At 40.4% G+C, this 23,900-nt stretch overlaps 1 protein-coding gene and 1 pseudogene across 2 annotated transcripts; one reads left to right on the forward strand and one right to left on the reverse strand.

Moving 5' to 3' along the window:
* Positions 1–1,308: 1,308 nt before the first annotated feature.
* Positions 1,309–7,452, reverse strand: Pramel11 (PRAME like 11). Of its 2 annotated transcripts, NM_001085414.2 has the most exons (6): positions 7,381–7,452; positions 4,711–5,002; positions 3,800–4,387; positions 2,494–2,980; positions 1,763–1,792; positions 1,309–1,326 (listed from the first exon to the last, which is right to left on the reverse strand). In NM_001085414.2, the coding sequence occupies exons 2-6, from the start codon at positions 4,995–4,997 to the stop codon at positions 1,309–1,311; spliced, it is 1,410 nt and encodes a 469-aa protein (NP_001078883.2). In that variant the 5' UTR covers positions 4,998–5,002; positions 7,381–7,452. The 2 variants fall into 2 exon arrangements, with proteins under 2 accessions (NP_001078883.2, XP_017175573.1); XM_017320084.1 differs by lacking the exons at positions 1,309–1,326; positions 1,763–1,792; positions 7,381–7,452 and having other exon boundaries at positions 2,431–2,980; positions 4,711–4,997.
* Positions 20,904–23,818, forward strand: Gm13100 (predicted gene 13100; annotated as a pseudogene).
* Positions 23,819–23,900: the final 82 nt, after the last annotated feature.

Below are 23,900 nucleotides of genomic sequence, written 5' to 3' on the forward strand. Positions count from 1 at the left end.
ACACACAGACACACACAGAGAGAAAGATAGGTGGGTAAAGACAGAGAAAGAGAGGGAAAGAGAGCAAGAAGAAAACATAGCTGTGTGGCTTTTGTCTCTAGAGGCATTTAAGATGGCAGGGGCTGGGAAGAGATTGCTGAGTATGTGCTGCTGCCATTTCTCAAGAGTAAAACATTTAATCCTGCATCCTAAAAGTACTAAAAGTTGTCCTTCCTCATAAAGGACATGGCTAGAATCCATAAAATCTTCATCTAGAATAGCAGAATTTTCCCTGATCAATTGCTTTAAGTATTAATACAACAATAAGCCTGTGATTAAACAGGGAAAGGGGGGTGGAGCAAAGAGTTGAGAGATGGAGACTGAGGAGACATGTAGAAAAAAGGAAGAAAGGCAGAGCAAGAAAAAGATGATCCAGATTCTGAATGGCTTTAAATAGACACAGGTAGGTATTAATATCATTAAGGATAGAATAATTGGATAATTTGTCTAATCTAGGTGGACAGCTTGTACCAATTGGCTCTGAAATTATTGTGTGGGCATTTTCTGAATTGAGAATTTATTGGTATATAAATCTGACTAATTATGTTTCTAGAGTTTTGATGTACTGGGTTACTGCAAAATGGGATCACTAACCACAGGTGGCTTATGGCTGAAAAGGACCTGGCAGCTCTGAAGCAAGTGAAGCAGAGCTGGGAAGACTGGGATTGGTTGCTGCATGGGGCTAGCCATGCAGGCTGCAGCGATTCCACATCAGAGTGTATCCAGGTATAGTGAGGGAACTTGGGGATCTTTTTATTATTTCCCCCAACAATACAAAGCACATATTTATCACTGAGATGGAGCCATAGCCCTCAACCACTAACGCACATAATTCTCCAGCCTTATCCTCTACTCTAAAGATTATACATGTGCATCACCAGCGGACCTACTTTAGATTTTTGAATTTTGCTCAGAAGATTCCAATGCATTGACCAATATATAAAGGGATTTAATGTTTCTTTTGATGTATTCACTTTCATTTTTAAATATTAATTTTCATTTGTTTCTAATTAGGTATGTGAGTTTTTGTGTTTCAGTGTGTTCGGGTTAATCAAGTGTCCCTAGAGACTAGGAGAAAATACCAGACACTTGGAATTGGAGATACAGGTGGGTGTGGGTTCTGGGAAACAAACACTCCTCCTCAGGAAGAGCAGCAAGCATTGTATACCTCTGAGCCACATCTTCAAAAGATTATATATAAAATTTCGGGTAGGGTCTCGTGAAGGATAAAATTATAAAGTCTCTCCAAGAAAAGAACATGTTGTGTCATTATACAGTCTGAAAGATCTAGGGAGCAGAAGAGGCAAAAACAAGGGCACATGAGATTATTGGGTCAGGGTAAACACAGTACACAAGTATGATGTTCTATGAGAACTTGACAGCTTAAAAACAAACAAACAAACATGTTCTTATAGAAACTGATTTATTAGAACATATGACAAATTATAATGCTAATGGTGGTGATAAATGAAAATATCAGGCTGCAGGACTTCCCCCAAGAAAGAGCTGCAGCTTAATAGTGATAACATGTAGCCTCCCTCAGCCTTGAAGCAGGCTGATCCAGACGTTGACCTTGCTGCCACTAAGAAGATTACCTAGGGTTGAGCCCTCTGACCTTGATGGCTCTATTTGCTCTTCTCCAAGACTCTGCTTCCTGCTGAAAGGTCCTTGAGACATTCCAGGGACACACCCTGTAGATCGCCTACGGGCTGGCTCCAGGCACCAAGAATGAGCTGGCAGGGGAAGGGCCTACCTCTTTATAAGCACAGAGTCTCAGTAACCTTCAGAGGCTTTGAACAGAAAAGTTTGTCTTGACCTCATACTTTTCTCATGTCTGATTTCTATTAGCCCCAGCTCACCTTTCATGGGAACCCAGTTCACATAGCCACAGGCGGCTACAATAACAGTCTAATACGAAAATACTCCAAGATTCAGTCAGGCAGGCTTATACTTCATAAAAATATGTCCACATACTGTAGAGCAGAGTTAATGGCAGAGCCAAATGGTGGATGCCATCCACAGGGATAATGAAACAATGCCCTCCTACTCATGTCCATTATGCTCTTTATAATGTCCTCTCTCTTTATCCCCTTCCCTACTTCTATGGTCCCTCGTACTCTGAAAGTGCTGGGATGCAGCCCTACAGTTTTCAGATGTAGTTGCTGTTCAAGGGTGGGTCTTTACTGTAGACATCAGGCTGAAAATAAGCTCATGGTTTTCCATCTCAACACAACTACCTCAAATCAGAAGAATTTGACTGACATTCAAAGAAAATGAAATAATTATCTTTCCAAAGTACATCCAAAAATGCTTGAATACATATGTTCTATGCCTCTAATGAGTCACTTGAGACCTGCCTTCCATTTGTCAGAGCCTAGCAATGACCTCACCTTATATATTGCCAACAAAACTATAGATACAGAAATTCCGACAATATAAACACATCTTACTCACAAAGTAGACCTGCTTTGGCTGCCTTACACCCTTGAGTGTGTCCATAAGCTCAGAACAAAGTTGCACAAATCTGTCTGGAATAACACCATCACTGTCATCATAGACTTCATTAGGGGCAGGGTACTTCTCCAGGGTCAGCTTTGTGAGGTTGGCAGTATGCTGCAGCAGCTTCTTCAGGCTGTCCATGGACAAGAAGTTCTTCACAAAATCGACTTCAGTGAGCTGGGAACACTGGCTCAGCACAGGCAGGAGGTCACTGATTTGCCAGTCCATGAGCATACAGCCTTTCAATTTTAATGTCTGCAGAGTAGCTGTCAGTCTTTCTAGCAGGCTTCCTAGGAATGGATGGCTTAAAATGAAGGTGACACCACTGAGGTCCAGGTGTTTGAGCTGGTGGGTGCTTGGACACTGGGACAGATACCTCATATCTGATTCTGACAGTGTGCAGTGAGTAATAGCAAGGGTCTCTAATGGACTCTCAAAGCACCTAAAGAGGAAAAGAGAGAGAGAAAGAGATAAAGGACTTTACCTCACTCAAGTTCAATAGTGGCAGAGAAAAGGCTGTGACTTCAAGGTTGCAGAACCTCCTTAGCCCAAGGTCATTCTCAGACCATTATAAGGGTCAAGGCCAAGTTGCTCCCTGATGAGGAGCTAACAAATCCTCTCATGCTCTTCAAGGTAGGACATTTTTAGTCACTGTCTGCTACTGCCTCACCTCTGCAGGTCCCTCTAAACTGGTAAGCACAAAACATATTTGGGGACAGGTGATATAAACAGAAGAACCCAGAAGGATCAACTGGGAAGCACTCAGAACCACCCCCAGCTCTGCCATTATTTATCTCAATGTGTTCAAGCTTCCACACAGAGACTGTGTTCTGTTCATAAAGTTTCCTTATGAAACACCGTAATTCACTTGCTTCCCATCTATGCAATCCCTTCCTGTGCTCAAATTTCCTTTGACCCATGGGAAGTCAGAGGCAAATGGAAACTGTTCATATAGATCTGAGGACAGACTTGACAGGAGGACATGTGGTGTAACATCACATATATTCTACAGATCAATTTTCCCATCATCAGGATTTCTCAAGAAACCTTTTTTTAAAACATGGGCACATACATGACAGTCTGGTTTTACTAAGTCAGGATACAACAATAGCATAAAGTACTATATCAGTTATGCTAAGCTCACATCTATATAAATTTAACACTGGCTGTGAGCGACTATATAATCTCATATTTGATGTAAAACAAAACAACAACAAAATACTTTGCTCACCCTTGGATAAAGCTCTCTCTTCTTTCTTACCTGAGCATTTGGTCCAGGCGTTCAGTCAGAAAGTAGACATCATTCAAATAGAGATGCTGGAGTTTATGCAGTTTGGAGAACTGGGAAAAGATCTCTGTAAGAATAAGGGCTTCCTTCTCTACGTCCCAAGGCCTATCCCAAGGTATGCAGATTTCCTTGAAAAGGAGTTTCTGGAGGTTTTTCATCCGGCCCACGCCAGGGGCTAGTGATGCAAGGGTATATATATCCCAGCGTGTGTTTATCGCCAATTCCTGGATTGAGGCTGCATCAAAAACCTTCAAAATATTCAGTGGGTCATAGGCAGGAATGGCCCCAAACTCCAGCTTCTCACAGATCACCTGTATCCCATTTTTTCTCTCCTTGGCCCACCGATACAAATATTTTAGGTATTTGGAGGGACGGCGGGACATGAGGGAAAGATTCATTTTTATAGTCACGGTCTGTTTCTCCCCTAGGATGGGATGATTTCCCACTGGTTGGTTCTTGCCAAAGACATCTTGAGAGCAGACTTCATGAAGTAATCCAGCCCAACCATCCCAGAAGTCCTGGTGGGCATCTCGTAAATCAAGCACTTGTAGGTTCCACCTGCTGTGGGTAAAGTAGAAGGACATTCATAGGACAGGAGACACAATGTGTAATCTGCAGGACCCATGATTCAAATTCCCTTAATTCACTTCATTTAACAGAGAAATCTTACATTTCTATAGTGGCTGGGGTAGAGGCAGGGACAGACTCATTGCATACAGACTACCTCTGTTCTCAGCTGTTCTACATAAACCACAGTCCTGTTTCTTTGTTTCCATTCTAGAAGATACTGACCCCTATAAACAGAAGCCTCTGATTCAACTTGGACCTCTATTCACTTGCTCTCATCCACACACATCCCTCCATGCTACCTTGGACTCACATACCTAGGTCGATCCTTTTGTGACATTAGCAAATCAAGGCCATCAAGCACAGCTTTAAGGGTCTCCAGGTCAGGAATCTCCATCAGGGCTCCCACAGGAAGGGTTGGGAAAGGCCATGCTGCCACCATCTGCCTTAGTATGTTAGGATGTCTGCTGGTGAATGCATCCTTGAAGAGTGGTGGGAAGAGTTGCACAGGCAGGTTCGGCAGAGCAGAGATGGTCAAGGCTTCATCTTTCAGCAGGCTTCTTCTTGCCAGCTGCTGGAGTGTTGGTGGGTCCTTGAAGCTCATTGTAGCTTTTAGATATGCAGATGATAAGGGAATAACCAAAGGAACAAATATTTCATCTAAAACACTTTTAGCAAGCCTCTTACCCCCCCCCCCTTCCCAATTACATAAACCATGATGTGGTCCAATCACTGGTCTGGTGACATTGAAAACCTTGTTATTCAGATATCTTTATCTTTCTCATTGCCAAAGATCCTTCAAGGTCCTCCTGGTAATATATAAGGACCCATTTCAACAGCTTTTCCCTGATATTCTGTGAGTCCTAATCTACTCTGTAACAGAAGACTCACGCTTGATTTTGACACTTTTGTGGGAAACAATTGTGCTTTTTCTACAACCAATGTAGCAATATATTGTATCAAACAGACACAAATTTTACTTCTATGAGATTTAGAAGCAGGAGCCATGCTGAGCTCTAATCTTTCTTTAAGAGGTAGAATGCATTGAGGTCCTGAACAGCCTGCTATTTGAAGAGGTCCTTCATCCTTCCATCACCTTTCCTCCCAACTTCATCAGAACAGGGTAACCTGAACCCTTCAGGTAAGCTTCCTCCCACCATCTTCCCTCCTCATTGAGTCCTCCCAGGCATTATAATCTGCCCAAAGCACCCTGAATTCCCTCTGGATATTCAATCTCCTACCACCTTCAGCAGACCTGTGGATCACAAACTATACAGGTATGCATCCATTCCCTCTCCTGCCTTCCCTGTTCACCTAGTCTTTTGGGGAAAGTCAAGCTACCTTGAGCAGCCTGCTATCTCAGAGGACCCCAATTCTCTTGCCACCTCTACTTCCACCTTAAACAGACTTGTAGATCCTGAACTATACATATAAGCCACTCATCTTCTCCACTTGATGGAGTTCTCTGCGACAAGTTAAGCTGCCATGAGCAGAGTTCTATCCCAAAGGAACCTACATTCTCTAGTGACCTCAAAGATGCTCATCCATGGCACAAAAACACTTGTTCAACTATGTTCATAGAAGCTTTCTGTTAATAGCCCCAAACGGGAAACAACCAGAGATGGTCACAGATGAAGACTGGTAAAGTAAATGGGTTACATCTCCACAATGGAATATTATTAAAATCAAAGACAGTATAAATTGTGCAGGCAAATGAATGGAATAGGAGAATATCATGCTAAGTAAGATGATAAATCCAGAAAGGACATGCATGGTATATCCTCACTAATAAGTGGATATTAGCCTCAAAATACAGGATACCCATGAAGACACAATGAAACTAACCAGAAGGAAGGACAAGTGAGAATGCTTGAATATCACATAGAAGGAAGATATAATAATCATAAGAGGCTGATTGAACAGAGACTAAAGGAACAGCCAAATAATAATGGCTCCAACATGAGACCATCCTCATGGACAAACACCAATTCCTAAAATTAATGATACTCTGTTATACTTCCAGACATGAAGTTAGAATACCTATTCTGAGAGGCTCCATCCTGAAGCTGACTCAGAGACCCATAGACAAAAAGTGAATGGAGCTTGAGGACTCCTATGGAATAGGGGGTAGGTCTGCAGGCATGGAAGGGAGTAGGAACTCTACAGGAAGACTGAAACTTTCAAGTAACATAGACCCTTGGGGCTCTCAGAGACTGAGCTACACTCAAAAGAGCATACAGAGACAGGACATAGTGTTACCCATGCATATGTAGCTTTAATGCAGCTTGGTTTCACATAGGCCCACACATATACTTAAGTGGTCTATGCCAAAAGCAGTTGCCTGTACGTGTAATATATTCTTGTAGTTGCTCTTCCATGTGGGACCACAGCAGGGGAGGAAGCACATAATCTTGCAGACTTAATGTACCAGGGTGGGGAGAGATCCATGAAGGGCCCACTCACTCAGACCAGAAGGCTAGGAGAGTGGGAGAAGTTTAAGGGAGGGCTTAGTGAGCTGGATTTAGAAAGTAAAATCAATCAATCAATTAAACAAGAGAATGAATGCTTCAGATTGTCAATTTGATGCTTTGCTTGAAATCATACCGAATTTTTCAGCCCTATAGAAGTTTCTTCCTTGACACTTATAAATCTATATCACTTTGAATTAAAATTTTTGAAAGGACAGTAGGTGAGGATATATGGTGATTGTCCAGTGTGCCAGAGTCTTGAATATTGCCTCCTTAGCCAATAAACAAGCAGGGCAGGATAGCCTCAGATCTCAGAAGGTAGAGGCTGAGCATTCAGTGTTTCATGACACTTGGCTACATACAGATTTCTTGCTATCCTGGGCTAAATGAGGTTGGCTGCTTCAAAATAACAACACAATAGCAAGCAAGCACAGGAAACAAACACACAAAGAACATTAAGATCAAATGTCAGATCAGGCAATGTCAGATGGGGTGTCCTGATGGGCATAAATGACTTACCTGCTTTGGACACAGCTCTCAGAAGCTCCAATCTCAGCAAGGTCAGGAAGTCACACCACACTCCAAGGCTCAGAGTGTCTTGTGGAGCCATTTGAGTCCTTATATACTCCTTCTCCCTCAAACCTCCATTTTTTAGCCACACCTCTCAGGCCAAAGTTACCATCTGATAGGATTATGAACTCTCCACCCACTTAATCTTATTTTGACATAGTTGAGTGAATCAGATCTTCATGAGGGAATGTATTGAACTGTCGTCTATGGTCCCAAGCCCATCCAGGATACTTCTCAAACTTTGAGCCCTGGGACTTTTTATTCTTCCATATTATTTTCAGCCTATTTCTCAGGTCTCTCTGAAACTATTATATAGCCTGAGCTAAGAGGTAGGTCTCAGTAACAGGATTGACTTGGTAGTAGGAGATAGGGTGTGCCCAGTATGATTAGATCTTTTGGCAGGCAAGTGAGGACCCATAAATGAAGAACCATTCACCAAGTCAGTGTTAAAACACCAAATACATCTCTTTCTCTGTTTGTTTTTCTCTCTGTCTCTATCCCTTTCTTTGTCTGTCTCCCTCATTCTCTGTCTCTGTCTCTGTCTCTGTCTCTGTCTCTCTCTCTCCTATCTTTATTTGATTTGATTTCTGTCCCAGATTTGCCTTTGAGTAAATCATTGGAGGAGATGAGTTCAAATCTGTTTAGAGTCTTTATGAATGCCTCAGTAGTTTCAAGAAGAGCTACTCTTCCACAGGAAGAACGTTGTATTCCTAGCTTCCATATGTCAGCTCATAACAATTTGCAACTCCAATCATAGGAGCTCTGTTACTCTCCTTGCTGACTTATAAGCATGGAAAACATATATGTCCCCCAAAATACTAAAAGAGCTTGATGTGTTATTGTGTTATAGGCCTTTAATACCAGATCTTGTGAGTCACAGAGTAATCTCTCTGAGTTCAAGGCCTGCATGCCATCTCTAGGGAGTTCAAGTCAAGTCTCAGCTACAAAGGAACACAATAACTCAAAACAAACAAACGAATTTCTAAAAAAGAAAAGAGAGCCAGGCAGTGGTGGTGCATGCCTTTAATCCTAGCCCTTGGGAGGCAGAAGTAGGCAGATTTCAGAGTTCCAGGCCAGCCTGGTCTACAGAGTGAGTTCCAGACAGCCAGGGCTATACAAAGAAACCCTGTCTCGAAAAACCAAGCAAGCAAGCAAGCAAGCAAGCAAGGAAGAAAGAAGGAAGGAAGGAAGGAAGGAAGAAGGAAGGAAGGAAGGAAAGAAAGAAAGAAAGAAAGAAAGAAAGAAAGAAAGAAAGAAAGAAAGAAAGGAAGGAAGGAAGAAAGAAAAAAAAGAAAAAAAGAAAGAAAGGAAAAAGAAAGAAGGAAGGAAGGAAGGAAGGAAGGAAGGAAGGACGGAAGGAAGGAAGGAAGGCAGGCAGGCAAGAAAGCAAGCAAGCAGAGAACCTAGTGTTTACATCTCGCACTTTAACCCTATCACACCACAGGAAGAAGCTGGGAGATCCCAAATGTGTTTGACACCAGTCTGTATAAGATATTTTTCATTACCTAGACTGAAATTGTTCCTTTTGGTAAAGCCAAAAACCTGAGAGTGGCCTGATAGTTATAAGCCCATTAACTAAACCAGTTTGATTCACTGAGTTTTATTTGTTCTTTAGTTAGTAGTAGTTTAGTTTTTAAATTTATTTTTGAGGAAGAGTCTTTCACTCTAACTGTAGTAATCTGATACTCCAATTAGCAACAATCCTCCAGCCTCAACATCCTACCCAGGAGGCTAGCTGTTGTGAGCCAACACCTGGCTGAGTTTTCTTCACAGGTGATATACATGGCTCTGAGTGTGTGGCACATTGGCTTTACTCTGCTCCTGACACTAGATATGCACTCAAAACCTCCTCAAATATCCTCTGAAAATGTGTGGCAACCATATTGTCACAAAAGCACATTCTCTTCTGGAATATGTAGGTGAATTGGAAGCTTTATCCTCTCAGCTTGTTATCTACTCAAAAGGCTGAGGCAGGAGGATGGCTTGTATCTATTTTTCCTAGGCAGTAATTCTAAAGATGCAGCCAATTGGAAATTATTCCTGAGAACCAGTAACCCTGATTCTCTCTCTACAGAGCTCTGGTTTCTATTCTATCTACATAATTTAGTTAAGTAGACATGCTGGGTTCTCCCCCTCTCTTCTCTCTATCTCTTTTCTCACACTCTATCTCTTCTCTCTCTTTCTAAAAATGTGTGTGACTGGGATGCCTGAGAGTGAGAACCTGTTATCTCTGGCCTCAGTGAGGCCCAGAGACCTAGGACTGCCCCTTGTCCACCACCTGCAGCCTGGATCCCTAGCTTCCCACAACCAGACACCAACATGGGGCAGTGTGGAAAACATATTGCAGTCTTCTGCATTTTCAAGGCCAGAGTACCGGAACTCTGGTGGGGTGAGGGTTTTCTCCTACTCCTTTTATTGCCCCATGCCTACTGCCCAGAAGAGTATTGCAGCATTGATCTTCAGGCAGAATTATTTGCAAATTTTGGAGGAACCACCAGTTTGATTTTCAAAGAGTGCAAAAGACATTAATGGCATGCCCATGAAAGTGACTTCACTTCCTTAGAACCATTTCTTCTATGTGACCTGACCTGCAATAGATAACATATAAAAGTTTTTCCCTACTTTGATGGTAGGGAAAAATATGTGGTCAGGCATGGTGACCAATGCCCTTAACCTCAGCAAAACAGAAGCAGAGGACAGCAGATTACTGTAACATCTTATGCAGCCTGGTCATCAAAGCACATTGCAGAGAAGCCAGGACTCCATAGTAAAACATTGTCTCAACAGACATATGGAGATAGAGTTGGTGCTGAGGGATGGTTCATAATTAAAGAGCATGTCTACTGTTTCAACGACCCCTGTATCACATATAAGCATTCATAGATTGAATACAGCATTCTATACTGCCAATGACAGGTAAGGCAGTATGCTTTTCTGGTCTCCACTGATACTGTGGAGATAGGATACAAAAGAGTAAGTGAAGGAAAACTCTCAGACACATGCAGGAAAGTTTATGTGGTTTCATTTTTTTCTACCTGATAAATACAGTCTGTGAATATGCATGTGATGTAGATAATATCAAATTCTGATATCTAGTAGAGATCAACCTCAAGGGGAATCTAACTCAAGTGTCCTATACCAGCTCTCACTTCTGTCTAGGACATCCCCATTGAGTAGTTCCTGAAAGGAACTGTTTCATGGACACCAGATAACAAAAGTGACGTTGAATCAGCGGAGCCACCAGACTATATGTTCATAAACATACCAATGAAAATTTTTTTTAAAGTATGAATTCTTTGATTTATTGCTACTGGTCATGGCTACAAAAGGAGTACAGAGGTCAGTTTAGCAAAATGTTACCAAAGCACAGACAGAAATCACAAATGAATAGTGACAACCCAGGTTTGGACAGAGCAAAGGCTGTAGAGAAGGAGAGAGATATTTGATATCCACTAGTGTTCTTTTACTACAAGATGATCTATGAAGAATATGGCCCCATAAACATTTGAGGTGAATGATGGGTAAGGTAGTCCAGCACTCATTGAGACAAAGTTGGTGAATGAGGAGCTCAAGTCCCATGTGCGATACAGGAGAGAATTTTTGAAAAGTAAATTAAAATGTAAAAGAAGCAGGAACACTCTCTTCTTTGCTCTATTGAATCTTTCTCTGATACTGTTGAGTCTATCATCTTTTGTTCCCATAGAAATTTGGTGTTATCATGGATAGCAATCCCCATATATCCGGAAAATTTGATTCATAGGAGGTAAATTGACATCAAAAACATTAGTTTCACAGTTGTTTAGATACAAGCCATTGGAGAGCAATACAAGAAAAGTGTTACAATGAGCAAGGGAAACATATAGGATAAATTTTCAAAATAGCTTTATTTGAATTGATCCCAATAGGTCATGGACCTCAGTGTGGCCCAGACAACACAGTCAATCTCCTCTACTCCCAACACTGCAACTGACTCAGACTGCCTCAAAACCCTCAAAATATGCATGAAGTTAGAACAAAGTTGTACAGTTCTCTCTACTACAATACAACTCATGTCACCATAGCAATCCAGAGAGGAAGGATGCATCTCCATGATTCAATTCACACTGGAATAACAATGGAATATCCTCAATTACAGTTTCTCTCCCTCTCCATCTCCCTCTTCCTCTCCCTCTCCCTCTCCCTCTTCCTTCTCCCTCTCCCTCTCTCATACACACATACACACACACACACACACACACACACACACACACACACACACACACACCATATTCGGGGACCCACCACTACCAAAACCTTCCTGTATGTCTGTGGTATACTGGGACTGCCCAAGCTAGCTGGTATAAAATACTCTGCTGTGAGTTGCATCCAATCTGCTCCTGTCTACTTTTCAGAGTTCAAACAATTCCTCACCTCTACAGGAGTTGCCTCACTCGCACTGCCAAATATGCCATTCAGCCCCAAATTAAACAACAAAATATTTCAGAATAGCTGATCAGACAGTGAAACCTGATACTGTGCTATTTACAGAAAAAAAATTCTATATGTGGTAAGACCAAGCACTTAACACACACCTTTAATCTCTTGGATAGAATGTGGATACACCTGTAGTAAACAACTTTAATACCAAAATAATTAAGGTAAAGTTAGTTTGTTGTAGAATGAAGCACCCATATTTGAAAGTAATGTCTAATTGAGTGGCAGACAAAGTGACAAATCAAAGAAAGATGTCCAACCATCTTGAACAGAAAGAGGAGAGAGAAATTACTTGAGGGGCAGTAAAGACAGACAGAGCAAGCACTTATGTTGAAAGAATTCTACAGAGACAATTTCCAGAGAGTAAACAAGCTACACACATGGGAAAACACAATGAGCAAGAGAATGAAAAGGATAATGAGTTTAAAATATATTTTTAAAGTTAGTATGAGAAATATGCAGTCAAAAGACCAGAGAAGTCAGATTGAATCAATCAGCTCAGGCAGAGTTTGAAGAAGAAAAGATGAGTTGAACCAGTCAGACACAGTTCAGAAAGTATAAGAAAGGCTAAGCTTGTTCAGTAGAATACTTCAAAGGCTGAAAACATTCTAGATATAAATGAGATTGTACAGAGTCTAGAAGCATCTAGGACTAGAACTAAGTTAGCAGAGTGAAAGAGTGAGCCTCCAAGATGACAATTACAACAGGAGGATAAAAGATGTTAACAAAAAAACAAAAATACAGGAGCTAACAGATATTGTAAACCAAATGGACATAACAAATACTATACAACATTTCATTGAAACACCAAAGAATATACATGCTTCTCAGCACTCAACAACTTTCTCCAAAATTAACCACATACTTGGTCAAAAAGCAAATCTCAACAGATACAAAATGAGACACTGTGAAACTAACAGAAGTTATTAAACAAATGGATTTAACTGATATCTATAGAACATTTTATCCTAAAACAAAAGAAAATACCCTTTTCTCAGCATGTCATGATACCTTTTCCAAAGTTGGCCATATAATCGGTCACAAAACAGGCCTCAAAAATACAAAAATATTGAAATGATCCCATGCAGCCGATCAGATCACCACGGACTAAGGCTGATCTTCAATAACAACATAAATAATAGAAAGCCAACTGTAGTGGCTATTCCTGGTTGTCAACTTAACTATATTTGGAATGAACTACAACCCAGAATTGGAAGGCTCACCAGTTGACCCTTATCTGGAGGCTTGGAGATCCTTATCTGGATTTTGGTATGGAGATCTTGAGCCATAGTGGCTATGGATTCCAGAAGATTACATCTCCGAGTTCAAGGAACACACCTTTAATCTGGGCTACACCTTCTGCTGGAGACAATATAAGGACATTGGAAGGAGGGAGTCTAGCTCTTACTCCTTCGCCTGCTTGCTGCATGAGACTGAGTAACTGCTAGATCCTTGGACTTCCATTCACAGCTGCAACTAAACCATTGTTGGGAATTGGGCTGCCAACTGTAAGTCATCAATAAATTCCTTTACTATCTAGAGACTATCCATAAGTTCTGTGACTCTAGAGAACCCTGACTAATACCCAACATTCACGTGGAAACTGAACAAAACTCTACTCAATGATAACTTGGTCAAAGAAAAAAGAAAGAAAGAAATTAAAGCCTTTTCAGAACTTAATGAAAATGAAGACACAACATACCCAAAATTATGGGACAGAATGAAAGCTGTCCTAAGAGTAAAACTCATAGCACTGAGTGCCTCCAAGAAGAATCTGGAGAGAGCATACACGAGCAGCTTAATAGCACACATAAAAGCCCTAGGACAAAAGGAAGCAAATTCAAAAAAGAGGAGTAGACAACAGGAAATAATCAAACTCAGGGCTGAAATGAACCAAATAGAAACAAAAAGAAATATACTCAGAATCAAACAAACCAGGGGCTGGTTCTTTAAGAAAATCAAGATAGATAAGCACAAATCAGACTAACTAGAGGGAACATGGACAGTATCATAATTAACAAAATCCGAAATGAAAAGGGAGAAATATCAACAGAATCTAAGGAAATCCAAAAAATGTGTCAGATCCTACTAGAAAAGCCTATACTCAACACAACTGGAAAACCTGTTTGAAATGGACAATTTTCTAGACAGATACCAGGTACCAAGGTTAAATCAGGATCAGATTAACAATCTAAGCAATCCCATATCCACTAAAGAAATAGAAACAGTCATTAATAGTCTCCCAAACAGAAAAAGCCCAAGACCAAATGGTTTTAGTGCAGAGTTCTCTCAGACCTCCAAAGAAGACCTAATTTCAATACTCCTCAAACTTTTTCCACAAAGTAGAAACAGAAGGTACTCTCTGTAATTCATTCTATGAAGGTACAATTACTCTGATAACTAAACCACCCAAAGACCCAACAAAGAAAGAGAACTTCAGACCAATTTCCCTTATGAATATTGATGCAAAAATACTCAATGAAATTCTTGAAAACTGAATCCAAGAACACATGAAAATGATCATCCATCTTGACCAAGCCGGCTTCATCCCAGAAATGCAAGGATGGTTCAATTTATGGAAATCCATCAATTTATAGTGGATTTTGTTAACAATTAGACAACATAATCCACTATATACAAATTCAAAGACGAAAAACACATGATCATCTCATTAGATGCTGAGAAAACATTTGACAAAATCCAACACCCATTTGTGATAAAAGTCTTAGAAAGATTAGCAATTCAAGACCCATATCTAAACATAATAAAAGCGATATACAGCAAACTATTAGCCAACATCAAAGTAAATGGAGAGAAGTGGGAAGCAATGGCACTACAACCAGGGAGGAACTAGACAAGGTTGCCCACTCTCTCCCTAACTAATCAATATAGTACTTGAAGTCCTAGCTAGAGCAATTAGACAACAAAAGGTGATCAAGGGGATACAAATTGGATAGGAAGTAATCAAAACATCACTATTTGCAGATGATATTATACTACTGTGAGCGACCCTAAAAATAACACCAGAGAACTCCTAAATCTGATTAAAAGCTTCAGTGAAGGAGCTGGATATAAAATTAACTCAAACAAATCAATGGCCTTTCTCTACACAAAGGCTAAATAGGCTGAGACAGAAATTAGGGAAACAACACCCTTCACAATAGTCACAAATAATATAAAATACCTTGGTGTGACTCTAACTAAGAAAGTGAAAGACCATGGTATGAACATCAAGTCTCTGAAGATAGAAATCAAAGAAGATCTCAGAAGATAAAAATATCTCCCATGATCTTGGATTGGCAGGATTAATATAGTAAAAAAGGCTATCTTGCAAAAAGCAATCTACAGATTCAATGCAATCACCATCAAAATTCCCACTCAGTTCTTCACAGAGTTAGAAAGGGCAATTTGTAAATTCATCTGGAATAACAAAAAACCTAGGATAGCAAAAACTGTTCTCAACAGTAAAAGAACCTCTGGTAGAATTACCATCCCGGACCTTAACCTGAACTACAGAGTAATTATGATAAAAACAGCATAGTACTGGTAAAGTGATAGAAAAGTAGATCAATGGAATAGAATTGAAGGCCCAAAAATGAACCCATACACCTCTGGTCACTTGATCTTGTACAAAGGAGCTAAAACCATTCAGTGGAAAGAAGACAGCATTTTCAACAAATGGCACTGACTCAACTGGTGGTTAGCATGTATAAGAATGTGAATTGATCCATTCTTATCTCCGTGTACAAATCTTAAGTCTAAGTGGATTAAGGAACTCCACATAAAATCAAAGACACTGAAACTTATAGAAGAGAAAGTAGGTAAGAGCCTTGAAGATATGGGCACAGGGGAAAAATTTCTGAACACAACAGAAATGGCTTGTGCTGTAAGATCAAGGATCGACAAATGGGACCTCATAAAATTGCAAAGCATCAGTAAGGCAAAGGATACTGTCAATTAGACAAAAAGGCAATGAACAAATTGGGAAAAGTTCTTAACCAGTCCTAAATCCCATAGGGGGATAATAGCCAATATATATAAAGAACTTAGGAAATTGGACTCCGAAAATAAATAAATAACCCTATTAAAAAAATGGGGAACAGAACGAAACAAAGAATTCTCACCTGAAGAATACGGAATGGCTGAGAAACACCTGAAGAAAATTTTCAACACCCTTAATCATCAGGGAAATGCAAATCAAGACAACACTGAGATTCCACCTCACACCAGTCAGAATGTCTAAGATCAAAAACTCAACTGACAGCAGATGCTGGTGAAGATGTGGAAAAAGAGTAACACTCTTGCTGGTGGCATTGCAAGTGGGTACAAACACTCTGGAAATCATTTTGGTGGTTCCTCAGAAAATTGGACATAGTTCTACTGGAAGATCCAGCAATACCCCTTCTGGGCATATACTCAGAAGATGCTCCAACTTGTAACAAGGACACATGCTCAACTATGTTCATAGTAGTCTTATTTATAATAGAAAGAAGCCTGGAAAAAGCCAGATGTCCCTCAACAGAGGAATGGATACAGAAAATGTTATACATTTACACAATGGACTACTGCTCACCCATTAAAAACAATGAATTCATGATATTCTTAGGCCAATGAATGGATCGGGAGGATATCATCCTAAGTGAGGAAACCCAATTGCAAAAGAACACACATGATATGCACTCACAGATAAGTGGATGCACATCCAAACTGTGTCTGAAATTTAAAAGTGATCCAAGACATTTAAATTTCCCCAAGCAGCTCTAGAGCCATGTGGCTACCTAAGAGTACCCTGAAAGATTGAATGTGAGAGAGACATGCCACTGAATGGTTCAGCTTGCATTGCTTTCCCTCCTCCCCCTTTCTCCTTTATCTTTCTTTCTGTGGTAGCTCTGGACTTTGCACACAAAGACAGAATGCTCTAGATTTTCAGACCAGTTGGGGCTGTGTGGTGAACCCAGTGTCATAAATCAAAGAAGAAGGTATTGAACACAAATGGGTTTTGGGAAACACTACACAGGAGAGAAGAATAAGAACAAGCACCTTGGTCATTTCCATATCATTTTCCATGAAGAAATGGAGCATGGAGGATGAAACACAGGAATCACTCGGCTGGGACTGAGATAAGGACGAGACTTATGGGGGATGCAAGAGGCCTTCTCACATGTTGGCCTTGTACAGCCATTGCTGTGGTTTCCAGCCATGCCACGCTGATACTCACAGGCCTCAGACTAAGATGCTATGAATTGTGTGGGCAGAAGACAGAAGGTCATGTCCTGGTTGTTGACCTCAATATAGAGTCACAATGAGTTTGGGTAAGTGCTATATGCTTAGAGTCTAAGAGTGGTCTTGAACTCACAGATTTGCCTGTCTCTGCTTACATTTGCTGTGATGAAAGGCATGATGCAAACCACTTTACTTCAATACATCAGTTCTTGACTCTCCATCTCTAGCCTAAGAGTCTTCCTGTGTATGGATCTGATCCAATTTACCTACTGCATCCAAATCTGAAAATGAGCAAGTAGGTAGAGACTTGACTATTGAACCTTTGGCTGGGAGGGTGTGGCTACAAAGGGAGTGTTCAGCTGAAAACTATATAAAGAGTCAAAGCAGACAGAGACACAGTCTCTTGAAGGCTGTAGTTAGTCTTTCCCTGCCTGAATCTGTCTCCATTGTTCAAATCAAGTAAGTACCTCAGCTGCATGAGGATTCTCATCTCATGTAACCTACGCGAGCCTGGTCCTCACTTAAAAGTGTGTTCATATAATGTATTACTTGGTGGTTCTTCTTTTTTAAGATGATTTCTTGCTAAGTAAGATTGCCTGGCCTGTATCCTAGATATTCTATATATTTTGGCTTATATGAAATTACAAGTTAGTACATACCATGCATATCATTTTGAGTATTCATTACCTCACTCAAGATAATGTTTTCTAGTTCCTTCCATTTGCCTGCAAAATTCTTGATGTCCTCAGTTTTTATTATCCAGATTGTATTCCCTTGTGTAAATGAACTGCATTTTCTGTATCCATTCTTCAGTTCAGTGCTTTCTGTGCTGTTTCCAGCTTCTGACTATTACAAATATGACTGCTAGGAACATAGAGGAACAAGTGTCCTTTGGGTATAGTGGGTAACTTCTGGGTATATAACTAGGAATGGTATACCTGGCTTGTCAGGTAAAAGTGTTTTCAATTTTCTGAGGAACAACCACATAGATTTCCAGAGTGGTTGCACCGGTTTGTAATCCCACCAGAAATGGAGGAGTCTTCTCTTTCTTCACATCCTCACCAACGTGTGAAGTCACTGGAAGTTTTTAATTTTAGCCATTTTGGATCTTGTAAGGTGGACTTAAGGTCATTTTGATTTGCATTTCCCTCTGAACATTTCTTTAAGTGCTTCCTGTTCATTCTAGTTTTTTTTTTCTAGATTTGAATTAGGGGAAGGTTTGGAGAAGCTGAAGGGGAGTGCAACCCCATAGTAAGTCTCAATGAACCCGGATGCCTGGGAGCTGCCAGAGAGTGATCCACTCAACCTGGCAGCATACACAGTCTGATCCAAAGCACCCAGCACATATATAGAAGAGGACTTCCTGTTCTAGCTTCAGTGGGAAAGACTTGGGGCCCTAGAGAAGGGGGATGCCAGAAGGGTTGGGGAGGAGGAAAGCACCCTCTTGGAGGAAAGGGGGAGTAGAAATTATATGAGGAACTGTGGGAAGGGTCAATGGTTGGAATATAAATTAAAAAAAAAAATTTCCAGGCCTTAAACTCACAAAGATTCTCCTGCCATATCCACCTGAGGGCTGCTTAACCAGAATGTCCAAGTGTGTTCTCAATTACATCTAATTATTAATTAGGTCATAATGGTTTCTTTGGAACGTTTTAGTTTTATTTAGTTTTGGTTTTGTTTTTTGAGACAGTCTCACTAAGAATGTCAGGGTGACCTTGAATTCTAGGCACTCTATACTGGAGTGTCAGATGTGACATACTTGAGTGTGTTGAGTACTGGTATTTAAGTCACTTTAAGCCCGGGATTCTTTGGTGGACTTTTATTCCCAGTGACAGAGGGGCAGAGGGAGACTGTGAGTATCAAGATAGTCAGATATTATATATGTCTTTTAAGAAGGCAAAACAAGGGGCTGGAGTGATTGCTCAGTGCTTAAGAACATTGAATGTTCTTCCAGAGGTACTGTGTTTAATTCCCAGTAACTACATGGTGGCTCACAACCTTTCATGAGGAATCTGATGCCCTCTTCAGGAGTGTCTGAAGACAGGCACAGTGTACTCTATATATTAAATAAATAAATAAATAAATAAATAATGCAAAACTAGCAAACAAACACAAAATACCAAAAAAGAAATGGTATAGTCTCTTATTTTAATGAAACTCAGGATGTCCTCAATTTGCAGGAAGAAATCTACATATACACATACATACATATGTGTGTATGTAGTGTATATGTACATGTATATGTATATTTATGTGTGTGTGTGTGTGTGTGTAAAAGGCATTATATCACAATCACAGTCTAGCTCCCTCCTCTACTCCTGTACTCACCCTTGACTGCAACAGGAAGGCAGAGGGTTGATAGTCTCTAAGTTTAGTGGCAGCCTATTTTACATAGAAGGTTTCAAACAGCTGTAGATAGAATCCTGTCTCAAACAAGCAAAACAAAACAAACAAAAGCAAGCAAGGTGTTTCTATCTGCTGTTTGATACGTGGTCTATTCTTTACAAGGTGTTCTAAATTTCAAGAATAAGCCAGCCTGGTTTGTATTAAGTATTCAATGAAAAGTCTGAATATAACTTAAAATTAAAATTTCTGCTGCTTTTTCTTATATTTATTTATTTATTGGTCTTCCATTTGTTTTTGCATGACTCAGGCTAGCTTTTCTGGTACTATAGAAGTAACCAATTATGTCATTGAGCCTTCAGCATGTGCATTATAATCTGCACCTCATAATCTCTTCTTTCTGGATGCTTTATAAAGAGTTACAGGCCATGCCAATGTCTTGAAGGATTACTGACTTTAGTGTTTCTTTCCTACTCTATTTAGCTTTGTAGTTTGCAGACCACAAGCTTGGAACTTTACCAACACCTTCTCCAAAAGGCCTGTATGGGTCAAAGCCAAAGATGGATGTCAATAACTAATGATGGGAATTTCAAAGATGCTGTGACTTACTCCATGCAGTGTAGCTTGATAAATAGAGATTGTGGATAATTTTGGTTTTGGTTTTGGTTTTGGTTTTGGTTTTGGTTTTGGTTTTGGTTTTGGTTTTGGTTTTGGTTTTTTTGAGACAGGGTTTCTCTGGGTAGCCTGGCTGTCCTGGAATTCACTCTGTAGAGCAGGCTGGCCTTGAACTCAGAAATCTGCCTGCCTCTGCCTCCCAAGTGCTGAGATCAAAGGCTTGCGCCACCATGCCCAGCAATTGTGAATAATTTTAAAATTGACTTTCTTTTTTTTTCTTTGAGGAAGTGGAGAGCTAAACACCATCTATTTATCATCCAACAACTGAGTGAGGCTTCAGAGTTCCTGGTGATCCCTTCCCAGTGTGATGTATTCAACCCAGCTGTGGCTACAATTAGATGTGGCCTTTGGGAACTAAGATATTTTGAAAACACATCATAATACCAGAGAGAATTAGGGCTTTAAAATCAGCACAGGCCAGCCTAAGTAGTTCTGGACTAGACATATTATGGTAGTACAGACTGAGCAGTGATGGAACACACATGTAATCTTAGCATTTGGCAGGCACAGGCAGGCAATTCTCTGTGGAGTCCAGGCCAGTGTGGTCTATAAGTAAGTTTCAGGACAGCCAAGGATATAGATAGCTCTGTAAAGATATTATCTCAAAGAACAAAGAAAAAATAACTGAGTGAGCTCAAATTGGTAAACTGAGTTCTCCATCATGAGCACTAGTGGTCAAGGGCCCACACTTCCTGTCTAGGCAAAAAGACATGCTAAGTTTCTTGTCATTAATGATATATTTCTTCCTGGCTTCCCTGGCATGACTCTTTAGAAGAAGACACAATGAATTTCTACCCCTCACCCACCCTGGTGAAGCTGGCAAAACAGAGTCTACTGAGGGATGAATACTTGGCCATTTCTGCTCTCAGGGACCTGCCCAATATGATGTTCCCAGTGATGTTTAAGGAGGCATTTATTGATAGACATACAAATATCTTTACCGCCATGATACCTGTGTGGCCATTCCCATACCTTTCTTTAGAAATGTCGATAAAGAAACTCAGCCTAGACATTTTGAAGGCTATTTTTGAGGGGCTAAATATACTGTTTTCAAAACCAGTTCTTTCCAGGTAGGCAGGATCATCTGGGGTTGGTGAAAGTTTCCCTGAGTGCTGAGAATGAACAATTAGGGACAGAGAATATTTATGGATCAGAGGCTTCTAATCTTCAATTTTTTCTTCACCCCATACTCAGAACTGTTATTTCCTGGGTTAAGAGGCCAAGAGGGGTGTAGAGGCTTGGGCTCAGTCTCAGCAATCTGGGCAAATAATGTTTAATATAGAAGATAAAAGAGAGTAAACACACCCAGTGAGGAAGAGGCCTTTTCCTGCATCCTTCAAAGGTTCAAGTAAAATGAGGAGGGGATTAAGCGGCCTGGAATGAAGGGAAGTATGACAGGCTAAAGATACCCTTCTTCCAAAGAACGCTATTCATTTACTCAGTATTAGGCTCAGGGATTTATTCCAGGCACAGGAATAAGCAAAGTTTTGGAAGAAAAGGCTGAAGTGTGAGATGTGGAAGGGAAGCAAACTGTAAAATGTATTGTCTCTTACCTTCTGGAAATTATACTTTTTCTCCCACAGTAGGTGCAAACTCAGAGATCATTTTGGGGCAAACAGATTATGATGGTTGTGGGACATAGAGTGGATCCCATGAAGTTGAAGGCTTACCAGAGTTCATGGAACAGGAGCAGCCAATGGAGAACAGTCCTGACTATGAGATGAAGAAACAACTACAGGTGAAGATGCAATTACAACTCAAGGAGTACAGCCTTGATGCATGTGCCACATACTTGTTGCAGTGGGCCCAGCAAAGAAAAGATTCCATTCTTCTATTCTGTAGAAAGCTGAAGATTCAGGGCTCAAGCAAAGCCATAGTCATAGAAATCTTCAAAATTGTACATGCAGACTGTATAAAAGACCTAGAGCTAAGTTGTCTTTGCCTAGATGATTGGGATTTTCTTAATCCCTACCTGAAACAGATGAACAATATTCTCTCACTCACACTAAGTCATAGCACAGATTCTTCAGTATGGGTGACTCTAGAAATCTTGATGAGGAGAATGTGATCACAGTGATTTATCAACTTCCCACTCTCCACCACCTCCAGGAACTCTATGTAGAGGATGTCTTTTTTATAGATGGCAACCTGAAAGAATGCCTCAGATAAGGAAAAACTGAAAGAGTCCAGTAAACCAGAGAAAACACATCTCTTCTCTTTGCTTTTCTATTTCCTTGTTTGTTTTGTTTTATTTTGTTTTTCAAGCTTTGTAGCCCATGATAGTATGGCCACCATAAACCTAGCAATCTTAGAGACATAGCATGTCTGAGCAGATGACCTCTGTGATAAGATATATATGACCAGGCATAAACATGGCTCTGGTTGCTCATGTTTTGAGTCCAGAAATAGGTTAACTAGATGATAAATATGTAACACGGGGTTTCATGGTGAAGACAGGGTCATGACCTTGGAGGAACAAAAATTCTGAGAACTTTGAAAAATAGCACTAGGAGGTGGTTGAATTTTATTTGGAGTAGGTAGTTCTTCCTATGTGCACCATGTTGGCCTAGTATATCCATTGATGTGCTTTTCTGCCAGGTCCTGAATCATATTGATATAGACAGGCCTCAGAATAGAATGATCTGAGTTGTGTGAACAGACAACAGAAGGCAATGTCTTGGGTGGGGGTTGACCTCAATGTATTGTCAGACTGAGTCTGTGAGAAGTGTCATCTGCTTATCTGCCAATCTATCAACCCTGTTCAGCACAATTTGCTAGAAAGCAATCATTTCTTCTCTTTCCAGGTGCCCAAAGAAGCCCTTGGAGGTACTTTGGATCACTAGATGTTACCTCTTCCAGTTAGACTTGGATTACCTGCCCTATTGCCCGAATATTTTTGAACTCAAATGTTTCCACCTGATTAATATAAGTTTAAGTCATTTACTCCTTGAACCTCTTGGGTTTCTCCTTGAGAGACTTAGAGATACACTGGAATGCCTATAATTGAAGTCCTGTGAAATGGGGGAAACTCACTTCAATGCCCTGCTGCCTGCCCTAAGTCAATGTTACCAACTCGCAGAAGTCAATTTCTATGGTAATAAACTCTCTCTGCTTTTCCTGAAACAAATTCTACACCACACAACCAACCTTAGCCAGCTAATTGGTGAACTGTACCCTGCCCCTCAGAAGTGCTATGATAAAAGAGATGTAATACTACCTCACAGATTAGAAAAATTTTGCCCTGAACTCCTGGATATACTCATGGCCATAAGACAGCCAGAGGATATCACCTTTGCTACAACCAGATGCTCTAAGTATGGTGTGTCCTATGTTTATGATCTGGAGAACCAATGTTGCTTTTTTGAAAAAAAAAAAAAAACCACTGTGCGATTGATTGTGGAAGACAGAAATGGAAGCTTAATATTGGGGATTGATGAAATTGCTGAAAAGAGCATGGATATGTCAATTACCTAAATGTCTGAGACACACTGGAAAGGCAAGCACATCCTCACAGCAGGTAAATGAGTGTTGCATCTGCAAAACATATCAAGCACTCTTTTCTTCTCTAGGATTATTGTAGTTTTAGTGTGTTACAATAGAGGCACCCTTCCATGAGGATATTGTTTCACTCTGTTGACTGCATACAATAAATGTGTTGACTTTCTGGGTTGCTGGTATGTCTCTATCAAAGCACAGAGCCAGCATTTCTCTGTACATGTGTCTGATTTCTTCATTCCTCATCACGATAATTAGGT

The sequence above is a fragment of the Mus musculus genome, chromosome 4 (assembly GCF_000001635.26).
Source record: "Mus musculus strain C57BL/6J chromosome 4, GRCm38.p6 C57BL/6J".
In the NCBI taxonomy this organism is placed as follows: domain Eukaryota; kingdom Metazoa; phylum Chordata; class Mammalia; order Rodentia; family Muridae; genus Mus; species Mus musculus.

Excerpts from the sequence above, each read along its gene's own strand:
- Pramel11 (XM_017320084.1), bottom strand. The coding sequence starts at position 4,997 with ATGAGCTTCAAGGACCCACCAACACTCCAGCAGCTGGCAAGAAGAAGC. Across the intron at positions 4,388-4,710 it reads TCACAAAAGGATCGACCTAG|CAGGTGGAACCTACAAGTGC; the intron begins GTATGTGAGTCC and ends CTTTACCCACAG. Across the intron at positions 2,981-3,799 it reads CGCCTGGACCAAATGCTCAG|GTGCTTTGAGAGTCCATTAG; the intron begins GTAAGAAAGAAG and ends TTTCCTCTTTAG.